At 31.8% G+C, this 21,106-nt stretch overlaps 5 protein-coding genes across 11 annotated transcripts; 3 read left to right on the forward strand and 2 right to left on the reverse strand.

Annotated features, from left to right (window-relative positions):
* Positions 1-3,178: 3,178 nt before the first annotated feature.
* LOC137826616 (uncharacterized) lies at positions 3,179-5,256 on the reverse strand. Of its 7 annotated transcripts, XM_068632650.1 has the most exons (7): positions 5,036-5,256; positions 4,858-4,933; positions 4,147-4,195; positions 3,974-4,042; positions 3,732-3,780; positions 3,558-3,627; positions 3,179-3,429 (listed from the first exon to the last, which is right to left on the reverse strand). In XM_068632650.1, exons 2-6 carry the CDS (start codon positions 4,930-4,932, stop codon positions 3,609-3,611), a joined length of 261 nt encoding a protein of 86 aa, XP_068488751.1. In that variant the 5' UTR covers position 4,933; positions 5,036-5,256; the 3' UTR covers positions 3,179-3,429; positions 3,558-3,608. The 7 variants fall into 7 exon arrangements, 4 of the variants coding, with proteins under 4 accessions (XP_068488751.1, XP_068488750.1, XP_068488749.1 ...); XR_011083545.1 differs by lacking the exons at positions 4,858-4,933; positions 5,036-5,256 and adding an exon at positions 4,590-4,804 and having other exon boundaries at positions 3,732-3,809; positions 4,147-4,224; XR_011083546.1 differs by lacking the exons at positions 4,858-4,933; positions 5,036-5,256 and adding an exon at positions 4,347-4,579 and having other exon boundaries at positions 3,732-3,809.
* A 148-nt stretch (positions 5,257-5,404) lies between these two features.
* LOC137826615 (uncharacterized) lies at positions 5,405-6,754 on the reverse strand. Its single transcript, XM_068632647.1, has one exon. It carries the CDS (start codon positions 6,504-6,506, stop codon positions 5,601-5,603), a length of 906 nt encoding a protein of 301 aa, XP_068488748.1. The 5' UTR covers positions 6,507-6,754; the 3' UTR covers positions 5,405-5,600.
* Positions 6,755-8,343: 1,589 nt separating this feature from the next.
* On the forward strand, positions 8,344-11,703 carry LOC137827118 (serine/arginine-rich SC35-like splicing factor SCL30). The gene is made up of 8 exons (XM_068633332.1): positions 8,344-8,497; positions 8,599-8,836; positions 9,834-9,998; positions 10,085-10,125; positions 10,865-10,943; positions 11,026-11,205; positions 11,303-11,412; positions 11,500-11,703. The coding sequence occupies exons 2-7, from the start codon at positions 8,607-8,609 to the stop codon at positions 11,409-11,411; spliced, it is 804 nt and encodes a 267-aa protein (XP_068489433.1). The 5' UTR covers positions 8,344-8,497; positions 8,599-8,606; the 3' UTR covers position 11,412; positions 11,500-11,703.
* Positions 11,704-13,296: 1,593 nt separating this feature from the next.
* LOC137826181 (16 kDa phloem protein 1) lies at positions 13,297-16,505 on the forward strand. The gene is made up of 5 exons (XM_068632058.1): positions 13,297-13,661; positions 14,035-14,100; positions 15,334-15,472; positions 15,961-16,096; positions 16,287-16,505. The coding sequence occupies exons 1-5, from the start codon at positions 13,595-13,597 to the stop codon at positions 16,341-16,343; spliced, it is 465 nt and encodes a 154-aa protein (XP_068488159.1). The 5' UTR covers positions 13,297-13,594; the 3' UTR covers positions 16,344-16,505.
* Positions 16,506-18,880: 2,375 nt separating this feature from the next.
* On the forward strand, positions 18,881-20,312 carry LOC137824506 (16 kDa phloem protein 1-like). The gene is made up of 5 exons (XM_068630174.1): positions 18,881-19,050; positions 19,270-19,335; positions 19,575-19,710; positions 19,805-19,940; positions 20,070-20,312. The coding sequence occupies exons 1-5, from the start codon at positions 18,984-18,986 to the stop codon at positions 20,154-20,156; spliced, it is 492 nt and encodes a 163-aa protein (XP_068486275.1). The 5' UTR covers positions 18,881-18,983; the 3' UTR covers positions 20,157-20,312.
* The last annotated feature ends 794 nt before the right edge of the window (positions 20,313-21,106 follow it).

Genomic DNA, 21,106 nt, shown 5'->3' on the forward strand with positions numbered 1-21,106 from the left:
GGAAAATGTAGTATGCAATGGTCAATGTGAAACACAAAACATACCCATATATATACTGAGGAGGTGGTAAGGAATTATTTTCAAAAATATCAAAAAAACAAATTTACAATTTCAATGAATGACAAAAAGAAAGTTAAGCATGTCAGGTTTCATACAGAAGAGATTAAGCCTATAAAAAATCGAAACTGTAAAAAGGGCAAACATTTAAACTTCAAGGATTGCGATCAATGAAATTGTGGTTTGAATTTTAAAAGTAAGGTTGAAAGTACACAATTTTTGAAATTGCCAGCATGATAGGAAAACCCTACTTTGCAAAGAAATGGAATTTTAGGTACGTTTTGAAAGGAGATTTGAAAAAGAGGATTCTTGTTTAGCACAAAAAAAAACCTTACTTTGAAATTATCAAAAATATCAAAAAAACAAATTTACAATTGCAATGAATGAAAAAAAGAAAGTTAAGCATGTCAGGTTTCATACAGAAGAGATTAAGCCTATAAAAAATCGAAAGTGTAAAAAGGGCAAACATTTAAACTTCAAGGATTGCGATCAATGAAATTGTGGTTTGAATTTGAAAAGTAAGGTTGAAAGTACACAATTTTTGAAAATTGCCAGCATGATCGGAAAACCCTACTTTGCAAAGAAATGGAATTTTAGGTACGTTTTGAAAGGAGATTTGAAAAAGAGGATTCTTGTTTAGCACAAAAAAAAACCTTACTTTGAAATTATCAAAAATATCAAAAAAACAAATTTACAATTGCAATGAATGAAAAAAAGAAAGTTAAGCATGTCAGGTTTCATACAGAAGAGATTAAGCCTATAAAAAATCGAAACTGTAAAAAGGGCAAACATTTAAACTTCAAGGATTGCGATTAATGAAATTGTGGTTTGAATTTGAAAAGTAAGGTTGAAAATACACAATTTTTGAAAATTGCCAGCATGATCGGAAAACCCTACTTTGCAAAGAAATGGAATTTTAGGTACGTTTTGAAAGGAGATTTGAAAAAGATGATTCTTGTTTAGCACAAAAAAACCCCTACTTTGAAATTTCTGAAATAATACACAGATAGAAAGAAAGTGGAAACTCTAACAGAGAAATCTTACCAATTTCATATAACCATAGACTCTTGCTTTTGCATGCGGACGAAAGAAGGAAAAAATCTTTCCTTGGTGCTTCATATACTGGGGAATCAATTTGAAAACATGAAAATCAAGAAACAAACCTATAAAAGTAGCGGTGGCGTTGACAGATTACTGAAACCCTAAACAAATGAAAGAGAAGAAAAAGTGAGATAATGGCTTAACATAATCAGGTAATAAAAACAAAAGAACCAAATCAGATCTCTGCAAAATTATATTTGAAAAAATGAAAACTTTTTAATACTTACTTAGCAAAACAGGAAAATGAAGATACAAACCTCTGAAAGTAGCTGTGGGGTTGACAGATTCATGAAAAAGGAAAGGAAATCAAAGAAGAGAAAAGGTTGGATACAAAGAGCACAGAAACAACATTAATGACTTAAGCCAAGAAGGAAATAGAAACAAAAAAATCAATGCAACGCATGCGGGTAAAGGTTTAAAATCAGATCTAAGTTTACTGAAAGTATGGTTTCATGCAGCTCGGTGAGAGTATTCTTGTTGTGTTTTGGAGGAACAAACCAATTCCCCTTGATGATAAAGATGACTTCAAGGAATGAAAATATTTGACTATTATTATGTACCCCTAATTTTTATGTGGGAACATGTTAGATTAAGGATTTAGAATGAAAATGGGAGTGTCAGATCTTAGAAGTTTAGAAAAGTTTGGAACCAAATGTAATAATAATTATAATCTTGGAATCCCAAATATTGTGTGGCAGAAGATATGAATAAAAAAAAGGTAATTAATATTAATAATGTTGTTGAAATTTTTTAATTTTAAATTTTAAATTTGAAAATCTGAAAAATTAAATATTTGAAGTTTATTAGTAATAATAATAATCTTGGAATTATAAGTGTGCAGAAAAATCAGAAAAAGAAGATACAAATAAAAAAATAATTAATGATCTTGGAATTGTATAATTTGAAAATATGAAAAATTAAATATTTGAAAAATAATAATAATAATCTGGGAATTGGAAATAAGTTTGCAGATGCAGAGAAGTCAGAAAAAAAAGATATGAATCAGAGAGGTAATTAATGATCTTTGGAATTGTAAATTTGAAAATTTGAATAATCAAATTTTTTTAAGATTATTAATAATAATAATCTGGGAATTGAAAATAAGTGTGCAAAAGCAGAGAAATCAGAAAAAGAATATTTGAATCAGAAAGGTAATTAATGATCTTGGAATTGTAAAATTTGAAAATATGAATATATAAATGGGGCAGAAGGAGAGAACTCAAAAAAAGAATATATGAATAAAAAGGTAATTAATAATCTGGGAATTGGAAATAACTGTGCAGAAGCAGAGAAGTCAGAAAAAGAAGATATGAATCAGAGAGGTAATTAATGATCTTTGGAATTGTAAAATTTAAAAATATGAATAATTAAATATTTGAAGATTATCTGGGAATGGAAAATAGGTGGGAAGTCAGAAAAAATTAATGATCTTGGAATTAAAAAATTTGAAAATATCAAAAATTAAATATTTGCAGATTAATAATAATAATAATCTTGGAATTCGAAAAAAAGTGTGCGGCAGCAGCAAAATAAGTCAGAAAAAGAAGATATGATTCAGAAGAAGATATGAATCAAAAAGGTAATTAATGATCTTGGACTTTTAAATGTATTTATAGATTTGAAGATTATCTGGGAATTGAAAATAAGTGGGAAGTTAGAAAAAAGAATATATGAATAAAAAAGGTAATTAATGATCTTGGAATTAAACAATTTGAAAATATCAAAAATTAAATATTTGCAGATTAATAATAATAATAATAATAATAATAATAATAATAATAATCTTGGAATTCGAAAAAAAGTGTGCGGCAGCAGCAAAATAAGTCAGAAAAAGAAGATTTGATTCAGCAAAATAAGTCAGGTAATTAATGATCTTGGACTTTTAAATGTATTTATAGATTTGAATTTGAATTTCGAATTTGAATTTGAATTTTGAAGAATAATATAATGCGAATAATCTTAAGGTTAAAGTTTGTCTGAAGAGTACATTAATGCGAATAAAAATTTAAAACAAAATTGATAACCAAAATAAAGTAAAGAATTAATTTTCTATACTCGACATTACAACAATTTGGAAATTACATCTATCTATAAATAAATTCTGAATACAATATTGAATTTTGAAGCACTAACAACACCATCATATGAATTGGGGTTAGTTCACTTTCAAAGATCAGTTTGTGGTCTTCACACAGTACATGTATCTGACAAAATTTCCTCCATCCACAACCAAATTTAACAGAAGCTTTTTTTGGCCTTAGGATAAAGATCCTAAAAGAAAATAAACACATGTATGAGATTTATGAAATAAACACAAAAAAACACCATTAAAGATTTTATCAGCAAAAAAAATAAACAATGAAAACAACAATGAGAACCAAGGAAGGAAAAGATTTCACCTTGATGCTGAAAAAAAGATGGATATCAACGAAAATCCCATTCCACTTACACTACCGGTTGCTGAAGAAACTGAAATGTATATGGAAAAATACCAGAAAAGATTAAATCAACAGCAAAGTGAAAAATGAAAAAAAAAATGAGGACAGACAAACACATGAAGGAAAAGATCTCACCTTGGTGCTTGAAAATCCATTCCACTTCCACTACCGGTTGCTGCAGAAACTGAAATGTAGATGAATATCATTTTGATGCTGTCAAAAGTAACAAAAAAACACAGAATCAACCATGTGAACAACAAAGAAAAAAATAAACGGTCGAAAAATGAAAAGAACGAAATTTGATCAGAAAAACAAAAAAAGATTTAATTTTTATGCGGTGGAAAAAAGAAATCCTAAATGAGATTAACAAAATCCACCTTGGTGCTTGAACATGGTTGATATGAACGAAAATCCCATTCGACTTCCACTACCGGTTGGTGCAGAAACTGAAATGTAGATGGAAAAACTCCAGAAAAGATTAAATCAACAGCAAAGTGAAAAATGAAAAAAAAAATGATGACAGACAAACCGAGGAAGGAAAAGATCTCACCTTGGTGCTTGAAAATCCATTCCACTTCCACTACCGGTTGCTGCAGAAACTGAAATGTAGATGAATATCATTTTGATGCTGTCAAAAGTAACAAAAAAACACAGAATCAACCATGTGAACAACAAAGAGGCAAATAAACGGTAGAAATATGAAAATAACGAAACTTTGATAAGAAAAACCCAAAAAGAAGAAATAATAACCTGGAGAAATAGGAGAGAACCGCAGGAAACCCAAAGAAGAAGAAAAATCATCAGAAACATGAAAAAAACGAAACTTTGATAAGAAAAACAAAAAAATATTTCATTTTTATGCTGTGGAACAAAGAAATCGTAAATGAGAAAACACAGAATCAAGCATGTGAAGAACAAAGAGGAAAATAAACGGTAGAAACATGAAAAGAACGAAATTTTGATAAGAAAAACCCAAAAAGAAGAAATAATAACCTGGAGAAATAGGAGAGAACCGCAGGAAACCCAGAGAAGATCGGTGCAGGAAACCCAAAGAAGAAGAAAAATCATCAGAAACATGGAAAAAAACGAAACTTTGATAAGAAAAACCAAAAAATATTTCATTTTTATGCTGTGGAACAAAGAAATCGTAAATGAGAAAACACAGAATCAAGCATGTGAAGAACAAAGAGGAAAATAAACGGTAGAAACATGAAAAGAACGAAACTTTGATAAGAAAAACCCAAAAAGAAGAAATAATAACCTGGAGAAATAGGAGAGAACCGCAGGAAACCCAGAGAAGATCGGTGCAGGAAACCCAAAGAAGAAAAAAGTTCATCCTAAACATGAAAAGAACGAAACTTTGATAAGAAAAACAAAATAAGTTTTCATGTTTATGCGGTGGAACAAAGAAATCGTAAATGAGATGAAGAAATAGTCACCTGGAGAAGGAGAAGGCTGAAATGAAGAACCCAGAAATGAAAAATAAAGGAAACGCAGAGGAGAAGAAACCAAGAGAGATCGGAGAAGTTGAGTAATAGGAGAGAGAAAGGCTGAAAGGGTATATAAAGAAAGATAGTATTTAAAGAAATGGGATTTTGGACACGTGTAAGTCATATAGAGTGCCACTTGTCACTCCCAGAATGAGTTTCAGCTTGCTATTTTTAGTTAAAATTTGAATTTTTTTCTTTTTGAATTTTTTTTAAAACTTACCCTAGAAGTGCCTTCTATTTGTTATATTTATAGATATTTATCCACATATTTGTGGCAGTGGTGAACTCATAGGAGAATGTGTGTTGGGTTTCAAGTGGTGATCATGAATTGCGCCCATTCATAAAATTTCAGAAAAAGCATCCTGGAGCAACACATTCATTCCTCTACATTTTGCACTAATTCAATTGCAAAAGGTGTTATAACCAGCCTAATTACACACTAAAATTTTCAAAACACAAGATAAAAAAACCTAACCAAAAAACAGTTTCCAACCACAATGTTGCACAGTCCCCGCTAACGTTGAATATTGAGCATGTTCTTGGCCTCAGTCTGCTCCTCCATAAGCCCCTCACTCACATACTTACTCAACAACTCCATCTTCTTCTTCTCCAGCACCCTCCTCTCAATCTCCTTCTCATCCGGCAGCGGCACGTGCACAATAAACTCCCTCCTCTCCCTATTCTCCTCTTTCTCTCTCTCCCTCTCCCTCTCCTCCTCCACCACCTCCTCCTCCTCCTCCCTCAACATCTCTCTAGCCACCGCCGACACCTCCGCCACCTCCCCACTTTTCACCCCCTTCCTCGCCTCCCTCCGCACCTCATCTAACCTCCTCCACTCCTCTGCCGCCTCCCGCCGCATCGCCTCCTCCGCCGGGCCCTCCAGCCGCTCCAGCACACCATCCTCTTCATCACGGTAACCATAATAACTCGCATCAATCCGCTTATAAATATCATACCGCGTGCGCCGCTTGCGGAGCTCCGGGGGCTTCTCGAAAAGCTCCTTGACACCGGGAAGCTTCTTCGCCGCGCCGAAGTAGCGGTAGCCGGGGCCACGGCCGCCCGGGTTGGGGACGTCGACGATGTTGCCGTCGAGGTCCGTCATCTTGGCCGAGTACTTCGCGTAATTGGCCCCGCCGAGCTCCACAATGCGGCGCTCCCAGTGAGACTTCTCCCGAATCAGCTTGTTGATCTCGTCGTTGAGGTCGCGCAGCCGGTGCTCTCCCAGACCCTCGTTCTGAATCTCCGCCACCTTCCGCCCGATCTCGCGCATTATCTGCTGGCGCCACTTATCGGCCTCCGACTGGTCGCGGCACTCCGAGGCGAGGAACGGACGGCGCTCCTTCGGCTTCTTCTTCTCCTCCGCCTTCATCGTGATGAAGCGGTTCAGCATCGACTGCGCCTTCTCCTCATTTCGAGCCATTCCGATGACGAAAAGAAAAATCCAAACTGAATGTGAACGAAGAATTTCACTGCGCCTTCTCTTCTTTGCGATTTCCGATTTGCTGGAAAGTAACCCTAACCAAATCCCCTGTTTGGCTATTTATGTTGCTGTACACAATCTCTACTCTGATAACCCACCAAGCCTCTCTCTCTCTCTGCTTTAATTTCAACCCTTGGATGTATTAAACGGATCACATTTTAAAACTCAATAAAAAAAACTAAATGTGTTGTAAAACTATTTTTCATTTAAAAAATTAAATGGTTGTGATCTCCTATTAAAGTATAATTTAAAAATACTTGTATAGTGTAATTTAAAATAGTTGTAGAATCTATTGTTCTCTTTATTTTACATGGAATTTAATCTATACCTATATCTATACTTATATATTTATACCTATATATAAATATATAAAGGAGATTCCCCTCTTAACTGCTCTTATTTTTTTTTCTATTTTATCTTTATATTAATATTTAATTTTATTATTATATCATGGTCAGTCATTGTGTCTTTTTTTTTTTTATAATATTTTGTATACGTAGTGGAGAGGGTTTTGAATTGAAAGAGATTTGGAGGAACACTTATGAATTGAAAGAGAGGTGGATGAACGCTTATTTTCAAAATCAATTATATTTTATTAACATTTTATATATTAATATTTTATTTTATTTCTATTTTATTCTTATTTTTATTATTTTGTAACTGTTTTTTTTATATATGATTTTTTTTTAAAATAACAGTTAAATATAAAGAAAATTCTCTTAAATAATCGTTTTTTGTTATTTTGTAGACAATTTTAAATTTAATTTTTTATTTGTTGCTTTTTCTTTTTGAATTAGCATAACCGTTAATTTATTTACGAAATAATTTGAATAAAATATATTATTATTTTTTCACTTTTTACTTAATAATTACTTATAATTCCATATTTATTATTACTGTTCATACTATGTTTTTATTTTTTATAATAATTAATTATAAAATTATATTGATAGTATAAGTACGTAAATAATGATATCATTTATTCAATTTTAATATTAAAAATAATTATATAAATTATAAAAACTACACACTTGTACATAATTAGTATCACATATATACCAATTATAGCAAATTAGTTTTTTTTTTCATGCATTTATAATAAGATTTAAAAGATATCATTCTCTTGACAAAATAAAATCATGTCACATATCATAATATTCAATGTTTGCATAATTAAAGAAACATTGAATAAATCATATCACATATCATATTTTATTAGTTGCAAATAACCCACCTTAATATAAAAAAATGGTATACTAAAATTAATTAAAAAAAATTTAACTTTAAATTTTAACTTAAAATAATTACGGTGTGATGTAATAGTTCGTGTATTAATTATTAAAAAAATGGTATACTAAAATTAATTAAAAAAAATTTAACTTTAAATTTTAACTTAAAATAATTACGGTGTGATGTAATAGTTCGTGTATTAATTATGTATGATGTAAATATTTTACTTAGATGTATTTTATTTTAAAAAATATGAAAATGAAGAAATTAGGTAAAGACATAAAGTAGGTAACAATTAAAGACTGATAATTTAAAAAATTAAATATTTATATTAATTTCTAATATTTTATTTTTTTGTTAAAAAAATCTTAAGACTAAAATTTGTAATACGAATCTGACATTTTCCTATGTTGACAAAATTTGAGATCTAGTATTAGTAATATATTTTCATTGTAGTTTTTAATGTATGTTTTTCTTATCCATCCATTATTTTAAAAAACAATTAAATACTTAAAAATAAATATCCATAATTTGAAATTAATCCGATGAATTTAAAAACCTAAATCAAACCAAATGGATTAAATAAAAGGAAAAAGAAGACATCATAGGTGTGTGTTGGTGCTAGGGTTTAAACCTTCGAAGTCGTCGTAGTCTTCATCTTCCTGGTACGCACCTGCGAGATTTCTCTGTCCTCACTCAAGGTATCATCAATCTCATTTTTTTCTCGCAGTTATGGTTGTAAAGGAATTAAGCACGTTCCAATTTGTCTCTGACGTTTTTGAATTGCTTCATTGTTTGTTAGGGTTAGGGATGCGGCGGAACAGTCCTGCATACTACAGTCCTCCGCGGCGAGGATACGGTGGCCGAGGAGGGGGTTCCAATAGGAGGGGATTCGGTGGAGGCAGGCGCAGGGACACCAGCAATGGAAGCCTCTTGGTTCGGAACATTCCTCTCGATTGCAGACCTGAGGAGCTGCGGTTTCCTTTCGAGCGATTCGGACCTGTTCGCGATGTTTACATACCCAAGGATTATTACTCTGGGTGAGCCACTTAAATATTTGGTTATTTCACAACGCCTAGGGTTTACTTCAAGTTAAGAGCTTTTTAGGGCTAGGTTTTGCTTCTGATTCAAATTGAAGGGAGTCTGTTGAGTAGTTAATTGTTTCAGGATGTCAAAGTGCTGCTGGGTGCAGAAGTTAACCTTGATTTTGATTTAGGTCGTGTTTGGATAAACTTCTCAATATACACTTAGCGGAGAATGAAATAAGTTTTTATCATAAACTAAAATTAGCTTATGCATGTGAGAATTTCAACATTTAGAGAAGCTAAATGAGAGAGCTTCTACCAATTAGTTTATGCATATGTCAATTTTAATTTGTGAAAGAAGCTTATTTCACTTTACCTCTATTTTGTACTTTCATGTGTTTTATTGACAAGTTTACCCAAATAGGCCTAAGTGTTATTTTTTAAATTATTGGATTGTTGAATTGATCTTGGACTGGTTTGTCAGGGGGTATGTTGGTTTGAAATTGTTCAAGTTAAAACAAGAACAAGCCCCACGTTTGAAGAGGAGATCTACTAACTCTTTTAACATATTGGTCCTCAAGTGTGTTAGTGTTCATACTTCATACCAAGAGAAATTATATAAATACACAACACAATGAATGCAAGATTGGTTGGTTGGTTGGTTCTTGTCCCAATTGAAGGCTTCGTGAGGAGTTTTTTTTAGTTTGTTGTGGGAGCTTTGAGTTCAAGTGCTTCTTGTAAGTATAAGTGTTGAAGAATTTTTGAAGTCTCTTCCCTTTACTACTTGAGTGTAAGTAAAGGAAAGGCCCGGTTACAACTAAGCTTTTGGATTTTTAGAAGATTTAGTAAATTCAGCATCCACTGCTGTGTGTAAAGAAAGCTATACTAAGTAATGTGATTTGAGGTGGTTTACTGGGCTATGCAAATTCTGCCTAGTCAGCATATTCTACAATCTGTCTGCCAATCTTTTTCTAGCAGTGTTAGAATGAAGCTCCACTTTTTTCCCGTACAGAGAACCTCGAGGCTTTGCATTTGTGCAGTTTGTGGATCCTTATGATGCCTCAGAGGCACAGTACCATATGAACAGACAGATTTTTGCTGGAAGGGAAATATCTGTAGTTGTGGCTGAAGAGACAAGAAAAAGACCAGAGGAGATGCGACACAGGACCAGAGCCAGGTATTTTTTTCTTTTTCTCATCATTGTCTAAATTTTATTTTGGCTTAACTATTTAAATATATTTACATGATTTTTGTATTTTACAGAGGACCAGCAGGCTATGGAGGACGTAGGTCTTCTCATTACGGTAATATCAGTTGTAAAATATATATAACTTGGGCTTTCCTCCATGTTAGATATGAAATTCTGTTCGACCTGCAATTCTTATGCATTTTTCATTCTTCTTTCATGTTAGGACATTTGTCCTTGTAGGGTGAACATGAGAATGAAATGATAGTTTAGATGGATATCTGATTGAATTAATAATTTGATCATCTTTGTTTTGTTGATTTGAAAAATCAGTGTTTACTAGTTATCTAAAAATAATTGTTGTTTGTCATGAATATGACTGTCGCAATAATTAATCTTAAGTGTAGACTTTTGCTTATTTTAATCTGAATTAGCATTAGTGTATTTAAGCCATTGTTTTAATCTAATCTGATGTATGAGAGTAATGGTGTTGTTCTGCTTTCTTATAGTTGTGTATCTGGACTTTGTTATACCGTTAACTTCTATGATCATATTGGTTGCTCCAGTTATTAATAGTGAGGACATCTGAGCCTATATGGAACCTTCCTGTGTCTATAAAGGCTAATTTAATTAACATAGTAGTTAGCTTACTGAAAACCATTTTAAGGATTTCCTTACTTTGGTGCCGGATTCCATCAACCATTGTTGTGATGGGGAACTGGACGCTGCTAACTTGTTAAGTTCAGAATTAATAACTAATTTGTTTCACGGGATGCTTCCATTTTTTTTTGAAGAATTGCGCTGTATTGAAGTTTGTTCTTCTGTTTTCTTGACAAGACCTAGCCTTTTGTTATCAGGGCGTTCTCGATCTCGCTCAGTTAGTAGATCACGCTCACCACCTTATCATTCTGGTTCTAGAAGTCGATATCGTTCAAGGCAAGTTTCTTCAAAGTTCAAAGTGTCTTCGTTTATAGTTCACTGAAGCATGTAATCATGGTTTTAATCTGATATTTATCAGGTCCTATTCTCCTGCTCCAAGACGGCAAAGTGATTACTCTGTTTCCCCTAGGAGGCAAGCAGAGCATCCTAGATCACCAAGAGGTCCTCCCCGGGAGCGAGATGGTGAGCAAAAGCGTAGATCTTATTCTCCTGGATATGGCAATGGTATTGAACAGAATCAAAGCAATGGATATGCTGAGTGAGTCCATCTATTTTCTGTTTAGGTTCTTTACTTGACCATGTGCCTTTATTTTCCCCTTGTGTGTTTACTTATTTATTATCGTTCTATGAAAAAGGAAATCTATGTACAAGTCTGAAGCTGATCGAGGCCAGTGGAAGTCATCGAGATCACCCGTTGGATCTAGATCAAGATCTGCTGACCTGTCACCAAGGCGTGGAAGATGAGGTAAAATTTCCAGAGTGGGATTTTTTTATATTAGGAGATTGGATTTTCCTTGGGTTTGATTTTGTTTTGATGGTTTTCTTCATGCAGGTTGCAGGCCACTGACAATATGCTGCTGGGCTTCTGTACATTTCCTGCAATTTATTAAGACATTTGCAAAAACCTGTATTTGCTTGATGTTTACGAATACGATGGATGAATGTATAACAACTGACTTCACGTGCGGTTTGTTTTGGACCATTTGAACTTAGCCTACAACCTTGAATTATTTATTGAGATTGCTTTATGACCCTATGATCTTACTTCAACTGCTGCTGTTTTATGAGTGTATCGTTAACTACAAATTGCGAACTAAGAGCATCTCTGGATAGCCGCTCGGGCTCCTCCTACAAAATTAGTTTTGTCAACTTGCTTTTAAACTTTTGATTAAATTTTATGTATGCAAATTCTAATCCAAACTGCACTAAATGCTTAACTAGCCACTAAAATAAAATAACACTTTTCCCACGAATTTTCACTGAAATCTGGACCCTTGATTTGATAAACACCTTGAATAAATGTTTATTCTTGGAAAGCCTGTTAAATATAATTGCGTGATTGTGGCATTTTACAGACCAGAATTCTGAAAGGTCGAGTAGCTTTGGACAATTCTTGCTCGACCCCGAATTTGTACTTAAATCTTATAATTATTCAATTGCTAAGTAAAACTATGTAACATTCTAAAAGTTTTAAAGATTTAATTATATAAGTTAATCTCCATTATTGGTTTCACCTCTAGTTATTTGGACCTAAATAAATAAGCCACATGCAAATTCAAGGTTGTTGTTATGTTTTCATGGCTGTTGGTTTTGAGGTTCAACTAGGAATATGATAGCTTAATGTGTTGCTGAGTACAGAACCATTTGAAGCACCTTAAAAAGGTATTATCAGCTATAATCTTATTTCTATGTGTTGTGAGAACTCAGAAGCAGGATTCACGGGAAAAAGGAACTTTCAAGCTCAAGGTATGAATTTTACAAGATAATGACTTTTAGCCCATATTTTTAGTTCTTGTGATTTAAACATAGTTTGAAGCACCTTAAAGTGTGTGAAGAGCTGGAATCACTAGCTCTATGAGATGAGAACCCAAAAGCAAGACTAATAGTAGAAAGAGTTTCCAAGTTCAAGTCATGATTTTTAATAAGCTAAACAATTTCTGGCCAACATTTTCCTGGGACATATATACTATCCCTATATTCTTGGCGTGTTTAACTTTTTTCATAGTGTTTTTATTTTCTGTTTTATAATATTCAAGAATATTCATCACTTTACTTTTTATTTTAATAGTCGAATCTAGTTTTAGTTTTATATTTATTTTCAAAGGTTACGTAATCTTGCTTTCGTAGTACTTGCAGAAAACATTAACTTTTCAAAATAACTCAAACTCATTGAGCATTTTCAACTTCTTTTAATTTTAAGAAAAATGGAGTTGCTTACTTCTGCTCTGAACAATTTTTTTCAGAAAATGACATTTTCTAGAAGCTACTAATTTCAATTTTTAAAAATTGTGTTGATTGCTAATGATTAATATATTTATTCTGTAAGTTTAAGAAACATTTTTTTTATCTTGGTTGACTCAAATACCGCAAAACAAAACATTCATATATATATAACAGCACAACGTGTGAATTATAGAACAAGTCATTAAAAAGTGGAATGACGTGTGACAACATTGCGTACTTTCAAGGTTGCTGACTTTTAATTTTCAGTTAAAATAATTTCACTTGTTTTCACTTAGATGACGTAAATTTTTGCTTTTCCTATCAATTTCTTAAATTAATTAGTAATTAATAGCATGTTTTAAATGGAAATTATTAAATAGTATTACTAATATATAAGCAGGTTATTATCATGATTTGAGAAACTTTCTGTAATAAAAAGAACGTTTGCGAGTTTTGTTTGTCCTCAGAAAATGCATCTTGCTGAATTAGGGATGATATGAGGACTTTGTTATTTTTTTTTCTGTGCTTTGTAATAGCAAATTTTAATCAGACGTGATAAACATTTTACGAGGGGATTAGAATAAATCTATTCAGAGGTTTACACATTTGTCTTCGTTTGTATTACTTGATGTTCATTTTGACCATTTAAGGTTTCTTTCTTCATTGTAAGCCAGGGAAGGTTCTAGAGAGAGAGAGAGAGAGAGATGGCATTTGGGTTCATGGAGGTGCAGCTGGTGAAAGCAAAGGGTCTTCATGAAACCGATGTCTTTGGTACATTGAATCTTTAGCTCAGATTCCTTTCTTTTCTCATTTTTCTTTTCCATTTTATGTTCCTTTTGATTACTTGAACCTTTTCTTATTCTAAAATTGGGATTTTTCTAATCATTCATTCATCAGTATTCAACTCCTTGTTCCCATCATTCTGATCTGAATCATCTGACATCTCAATTCCTTGAGTCCAGTTTAATTTAGATGGACTCAAGGCACTGCTATGATGATTTTCTTCTTGATTAGTTGTTCTTCACTTAAAAGGAAGTAATTAATGAAGTGCTCACTTTACATGCAATGGTTTAATACCTTTTTATTATCTGATTCTAACAAGGTGCTGTTTGTTTTTTGTTAATCTGTTTTCTTTTGTTGATAGCTCATATGGATCCGTATGTCCTGTTACAATACAAAGGTCAAGAGCGCAAGAGCCGTGTAATTCATGGTTAGTTAGATGCTCATTTTCCTACAAATTTGTATAGCATTAACTATCAAGTCTGGAAATGCTTAGTATTTCACGGTTATTGTGTGGTGTGTGCTAAACTGTATAGCTTGGCATGGAGGAATAGGTAAAACTTTTTATCACCGATTACAATGATCGCCTGTGACATGCCATTGATAGATTTGGTTTCTTGAACTATGTATTTTGAAGTTCTTAAATTCATTACATGATTGGCTGTTCTTATGAGGGAAACCCTAGCAAATCAAAGTTCAATTACTTCAAGGTAGTGGTTAATTTCCCCAAAAGAGTACAAGGATTAATTTGGAGAGATGCATATATTTGACACATAAATGGACTCAGTTTAAAATTCTTCTTTAAACTGTAGTTCATACAAGATATTGGATCCACTCACCTACACAGCATATTCATATACACGACCTCAAAACTTGTGAGAAGCTTTTCCCATACTTAAACTTCGTGTGAAATTGCTCAATCATTTCATTCTCTTGGTGAGATTACAAGAGTGGAGAAAAGGAAATGTAAAGCAAGAATTTTGTTAGGCCAATTCTAGCGAACATGCAGTTCATCTGCAAGTGGTATGCTTTTTCTGATGCAATATGTGTTTTCTTCCTTCTTTTTTTTATGAAGGAATTAAGATTTTTGTAATTAGATGCTTAGAGCTCAAGAATCTCAAGCTAAAAGGGCACCACAGGAGGGAATAAGAATTAAGGACTGTCAGACCTGGAGTTTTATCCCTTCATTTCTCTTCCCTCCCTTCCCTATGTGTGTATTTCGCTCTGACCAAACTTAAATAAAGTTCCACAACTGTTTTTAGTGTTGTCCAATTAAAATTGAAGTTCACTTCAATAATCTATGTTGACCTCTCTGATAGAAACCTTTATTATGTGGATTTCTGGTGTGAGCCTCTAATTCTAATTGAAGATTAACACTAAAAGCAACTACAAAACTGTAACTAGTTTTTTTCCTTCACTATTTCCTTTGTTGAAGGAGATGGGCAAGCAAAAGCAGAATAAGTGTGTTTTCTTCCCTTTTTCAACCGCCTGATAATGTTTGCTAAAGCATCAAACTCACACATACGTTGAAACACTAAAATAGATAGTGGGTCTTACTAGCTTCAAAGTAACATACATGCTAATAAAAGCTGAGATGGATTTTCAGTTGTTGTTTTTTTCCATGAATAAGCATTTGGTTAGATGACTTTTTTTATTGATGCAGAGGGAGGCAGAAATCCTGAATGGAATGAGAAGTTTGTATTCAGAGTAGAATATCCTGGATCAGGTGACCAATACAAGCTCAACCTTGTAATCATGGACAAGGATGTATTTTCTGCAGATGACTTTGTTGGCCAGGCTGCGTAAGACTTTCCTAGCTTCTTAAATATACTGAATTTGCCAAGACGAGTTGCTCTTATTGACTGAATGAAATTGTTACTAGTACCTCTCTGTCTCAAAAGTCTCAAAATATGTAGTTTAAAGTTTTTTCACACATATTGATAATAACAATAAATATGTCAACAATTTCTCCAAATTCATTCTCTCAAGAAATACATTGCTTTTATCACCTGGAAATACTAACACTTGGGAAAAATTTTAAGAAGTTAAAATTCAAGTCATCTTGATACGAAGGAATCACCATGTTAGTTTCTAAATTCTCATCTTAACTTTTTGTTAAGAATGCAATTAAGCTTTTTTGATTCCTCTGTATCCAATGAAGAAGGGTGGCACGTAATGGAATAATGAGAAGGTCACCCTTCCTTAAACCGGGATCATGAGAAAAAGATCATAAAGCATATTCTTACTTTTATTTCTTGTTCATAATAAAGGGTCAATTTTCTGTATCCAGAGTATATGTAAAGGATTTATTGGCAGAAGGAACAGAGAAGGGATCAGCTGAGCTTCGTCCTCACAAGTATAGTGTGGTTCGAGGAGACCAATCTTACTGTGGTGAAATTGAAGTTGGTATAACTTTCACCTTAAAGGTAATATTTTAGTTTGAGAGTGCTCATATTTCTTGTTATGCAAACAACAGCAAAGAATGTAAGCTTGAGTTCATATGAAAAAAACATGCTAGTTAGTTGTTATGCACAATGGAAAATTTGAAATGAAGTATTGTCAACATGTATGTTAGGACTTTAGGAGTTTCTTTAATGTTGTTCTTGGAATTCACAGGAACAGGAATATGATGATGATGATGATGCTGGAGGATGGAAGCAAAGTGGCTTTTAATTCAGTGTGCTTCAGATATGGATTTTGAACGGAACATTAAGTCTTTTTTGTATGTAGTTGAATATGCAGATTTTGAAATCCCTTCTAGTGACTGAGATGTGATGAAAACACTTGGCATTAAGATGGTTGTTAATGAGTTTAATCGTAAAATTTTAATCATCATACACTGAGTGAATGTACATAATAACTAGATGGAACTTTGGTCTCTGATTAAAAACACTGGATTATCTGACACCAAATTATATTACTTAGTGTTTAGCGATAAAAATAGATGCCATCAACTCACATACAAGATCAATCTGGACTAAAACTTAACCATTAATTAAAATCACATATTATTTCCTTTTCAAAGTCAAATTTATTACAATTCTTATGATTTATCTACAAATTAGAAATCATAGTTCAAAACAGTTTTTATATGAAAAATATAAAAAATGAACAAAAATCTCAACTTATACTTATTTGTTATTCTATAATCATTTAGTTTAAAATATAATATAACATTTCCACTTTAACAACTGAAAAACGTCTTAATTCTGTATTTCAAACAAAGTGTCAACAAGAATAAGAAAATCAACCATTTAATTTCAAAACATAAAATCTCATCCAAATTTACAAATCCTAATGCCATTTTTTATTAACTTCCTTGTAAATTTTCTCTTTTTAAAAAAAATCTATTTCTAGAGCATAGCATGAGCTGAGGATACTCAAAGATCTTCTAAGTTACTTTCAAAAAGTCAAACTTAACAGACAAATATATACTATTATAGATTTAAACTAACACAAATTATTTTCTTAATTGATCATACATACGAGAGATTCCTGTGACCACATGCACACAAAAGAAAGAGAGCTAAAAAACTAAAAGGAATAAAAAATTTACTCTTACCAAAATTTTGTCAGGTTAAAATACAATTATTTTGAGTTACTCTTAGCTCATGGCTTCAAAAAGAAAACAAAGACAAAGGATTGTCAAAAAAATTTAGAGTGAAAAAAAAAGGTGTTTACAAAATATGTTCTCTAAACATGTGCAAAGAGCTTCATCGCCAGTAAATAAATTTCGCGCTACTGATTTTTTTTAGAACATCTCTTTACATCAGTTATTTAAAAATGTTAAAAAACATACACTATCATTTTCATGCTGTTAGGAAAAAAAATGGATTTATGATATTATTTTCCCTGATGTGAAACTTAATTAGTTTAATTGGGTCAAATTTCTATAAGATAGAAGTTGGTATGTAAAAATAAAATTATAACTTTTTGAGGAAGTTTTTTCAAGAACTCAAATGACATATCAAACAGACAAATATAAATATCACAAATCTTTTTTGGAACTTTCATCATAAAATTTGACAGTAGACTTAGATATTTTTCTAGTATTTTAATTACAATAATCCAATATAATACTCCTCTATGAACGAATATATAATATAACAAACCGTAATATAATGTTGTAACAAAATGATAATATTAATATAATTATAATAAAAACTACAGCCCCACGTATTAGAAAATAGCACCAATATAATATAATAGAAAGCTTAAGAGAGTTATATGGGCATTTATATATCCAACCCTCAAAAATCGGTGTCACAACCTTAAATTAGTTTGTTAAAGAGAAACAAATTTTCAAATTCTTTTTGTATCAATGTGTTAAGCTACATAAAAATTAATTTGCTTTAGGTTTAATATTTTTTTTTAAAATATTATTTTTAACAAAACTAATATATTAAAAACATTTTATTACGTTTATTCAAATAACTATTTTCAATTCAACTTTTGATTTTATAATGTTACCTTAACATGTTCTAAAGTTTTTTTAAAAAGAAAACAAATTATCTTTAAAATATATATTTTAATGAATGAAAATTGTATATATATATATATATATATATATTAATTCACTTTATAACATATAACAATATTCTACAAAAATCAACTAGCTTCAAGGAAATCCTAATTGTTTGATGTATTCCAAAATATAGACTAGCAGACATTTCATAGTGAGTAGGTTGAACTGGTCATCAAAACTTATATGACACCAAACAAAGTTAATTAGGTTTGTCATCAGTCAAATTCAAACCGATTCTACCCTAAGAAAAAGACTCGTCTTCAAAACGAGTCTGCTACAGAAACTCAAGGGAAAAATAAAGGTAAAAAACTATAAGTTAATTTTGAATTTGTCACACGAGGTTACTAATGAGAATTATTTAACAAGGAAGCACATGGCAGCCCTTCTGGACCCTCCTTCACCCAATAAAGAGTAGAAGACTAAAAGTCTTACTAAGTCATTTACTTCTGCTTTTGATTGTGAATACTTTTCATAGAAAACAGTACTTAGTTGTCCTTTTCAACAATTTATTAAGGCCAAATGACATTAATTTATTTCCGTAGCTTTCTGGAAATTGGAAGACCAAGTTTGAGGTGCATGCGCGTATGGTCTTATCCTATTCATACTTTGATTTTTTGTACAATGCCAAAGTCTTGGTCATGCACTGGAAGCCCTATATAAGCAAACACAAGGCTACCATTTTTCCAACTTCAACACTCATAAACCTAAAACAGATATTACTTCTCTATTAAGCACATCTATTGTAAGAATTTGGAGAATTAGAATCTTCACTCTTCAGGAATAGAGACATGGCAACTGGTTTCATGGAGGTGCAACTTGTGAAAGCAAAAGGCCTACGTGACACTGATATCTTTGGTATCTACATATTATTATTAACAACTACCTTTGTCTTGTTTTGTCTTCAGAAAACATCAGTGTTTTTCTGAGTTTTCCTCTTCTTTTCTTTAAAAACTCAAATCAATGGATAAGAACTTTTTAGTACATGTCTAATGAAGCTAATTAAATTAAGCTGAATCAGACATGGTATCAGTAATATGCTAGAATGGTTGGTTTAATCTTTTACTTTGTTGATAGGTAAAATGGACCCCTATGTTCTGATACAATACAAAGGCCAGGAGAAAAGGAGTAGAGTTGCTAGAGGTACGTTTATGCCCTATATATTCAAGTCCTTATATCTTTTTCTTCAATTTGCAAGAAACTTGGGTAGCTTTAACAATGTGCATGGCATATTATAGTTGTCCAAAAGATTGCTTAAACTTCGTTTTCATTTGGACCCATCAGAAACAACTTTAATGCAGAGTAATGAAAATCATGAGATGCATAATAATTTATGGTTTTAAGTTTTTGTTGAACGTAGTCTTGCATGGTGTTTTGTGCAGGGCAGGGCAAGAATCCGGTATGGAATGAACAGTTTATGTTCAAAGTAGACTATGTTGGATCAAACGATCAACACAAGCTCATCTTCAAAATCATGGATAAAGATTTATATAAAGACGACTTTGTTGGAGAAGCCATGTAAGAGTTCAATGGCTTCATTATAAATTTCATGTCACTATAACAATTTACTTAGTTCACGATTTTAAAGAGAAAATTGTTGTTTTGTATGTAGAGTCCATGTGGGGGATTTATTGGCCCAGGGAGTAGAGAATGGAGGAGCAAAGCTACAAACTCTAAAGTATAGAGTGGTTCGTGCAAACAAGTCTTATTGTGGAGAAATTGATGTTGGTGTTACTTTTACTCCAAAGGTATTCTTCGTAAAATTGCATGATCTACTTAATTATGAATTATACTATTCCACCCAATGATTAATTAAATGTTAAAATGGTAATGAAATTTACGTTAAGATTAATTAAATTTTGTTTGGATTGGTGCAGGTGGAAGACAAATTTGTTGAAGAAGAGATAGGAGGATGGAAAGAAAGTCACAAGCATTTCTCGAAGATTAGCAAGGCTAACATATGAAAACCATGTTTTGGATTGTCATTTTCAATTCCACGTTATTTCATTTTTTAATTCTTTTTAGCAAGACACATTTAACAAATAATTGTATTATCAACTTAGTTTAATTTGTATTATTCCATCGTTTATACTTTTTAATATCATTTTCGTTATCCCAAATCTGAATTCTCAATTCACCCTTTTGCTTCATGATGGTTCATCATTGGTTAACCTACTTTATGCTATACAACAAAATTGAATGCGCAGATATAATATATAACTTATGTATTATGTATGTATATATATGATTATAATTAATTCAATGAGAAATATTCACTAATCAATCATATTTTTTTAAATATTTTAACATAAATTCAACAACTTATAAATACATATTAATTAATTTTATGTGAAGTTCTCACTCCATTCTCTTATTTACTTTTATATCCATATATTTTATAATTTATCTAGTTTTTACTAAAGGTCGATTTTTAAGATAAATCTCCCATCAAACTTCATCAACTATCACTACCTCGGAAGTATAAACTCCACTTTTTAAAAAGACCACTTTTCCATTTAAGAGACTCGCAATCGTTTCTGATAACAACAATTATAAAATATCCTCATTAATTAATCTTACATAACTTTCAACATATAATATATACAGAACTCAACACAAAAATGTAAATTCAAATTATCGTAGATAAATGACAATGTGGCTTATTATTAAAGAATATTGAGTACAGAATACACTTTGAATTGGATCGGTTTTAAATATAGAGACAAAAATTTAATCCATTCCATACTTTTCAATTTTTGATTTCACATCAACAAAAATTGCATACTATAGTAAATCAAAATCTAACACTAATAATGAAAATCCAATAATAATTAGTGGTGGTCTCAGTTAAGGAAAAGTGAAAGCTGTATAGTTTTAGAGTGAAATTGCGTGAATATGAGTAATTGAAACCTAT

The sequence above is a fragment of the Phaseolus vulgaris genome, chromosome 8 (genome assembly GCF_000499845.2).
Source record: "Phaseolus vulgaris cultivar G19833 chromosome 8, P. vulgaris v2.0, whole genome shotgun sequence".
NCBI classification, from domain to species: domain Eukaryota; kingdom Viridiplantae; phylum Streptophyta; class Magnoliopsida; order Fabales; family Fabaceae; genus Phaseolus; species Phaseolus vulgaris.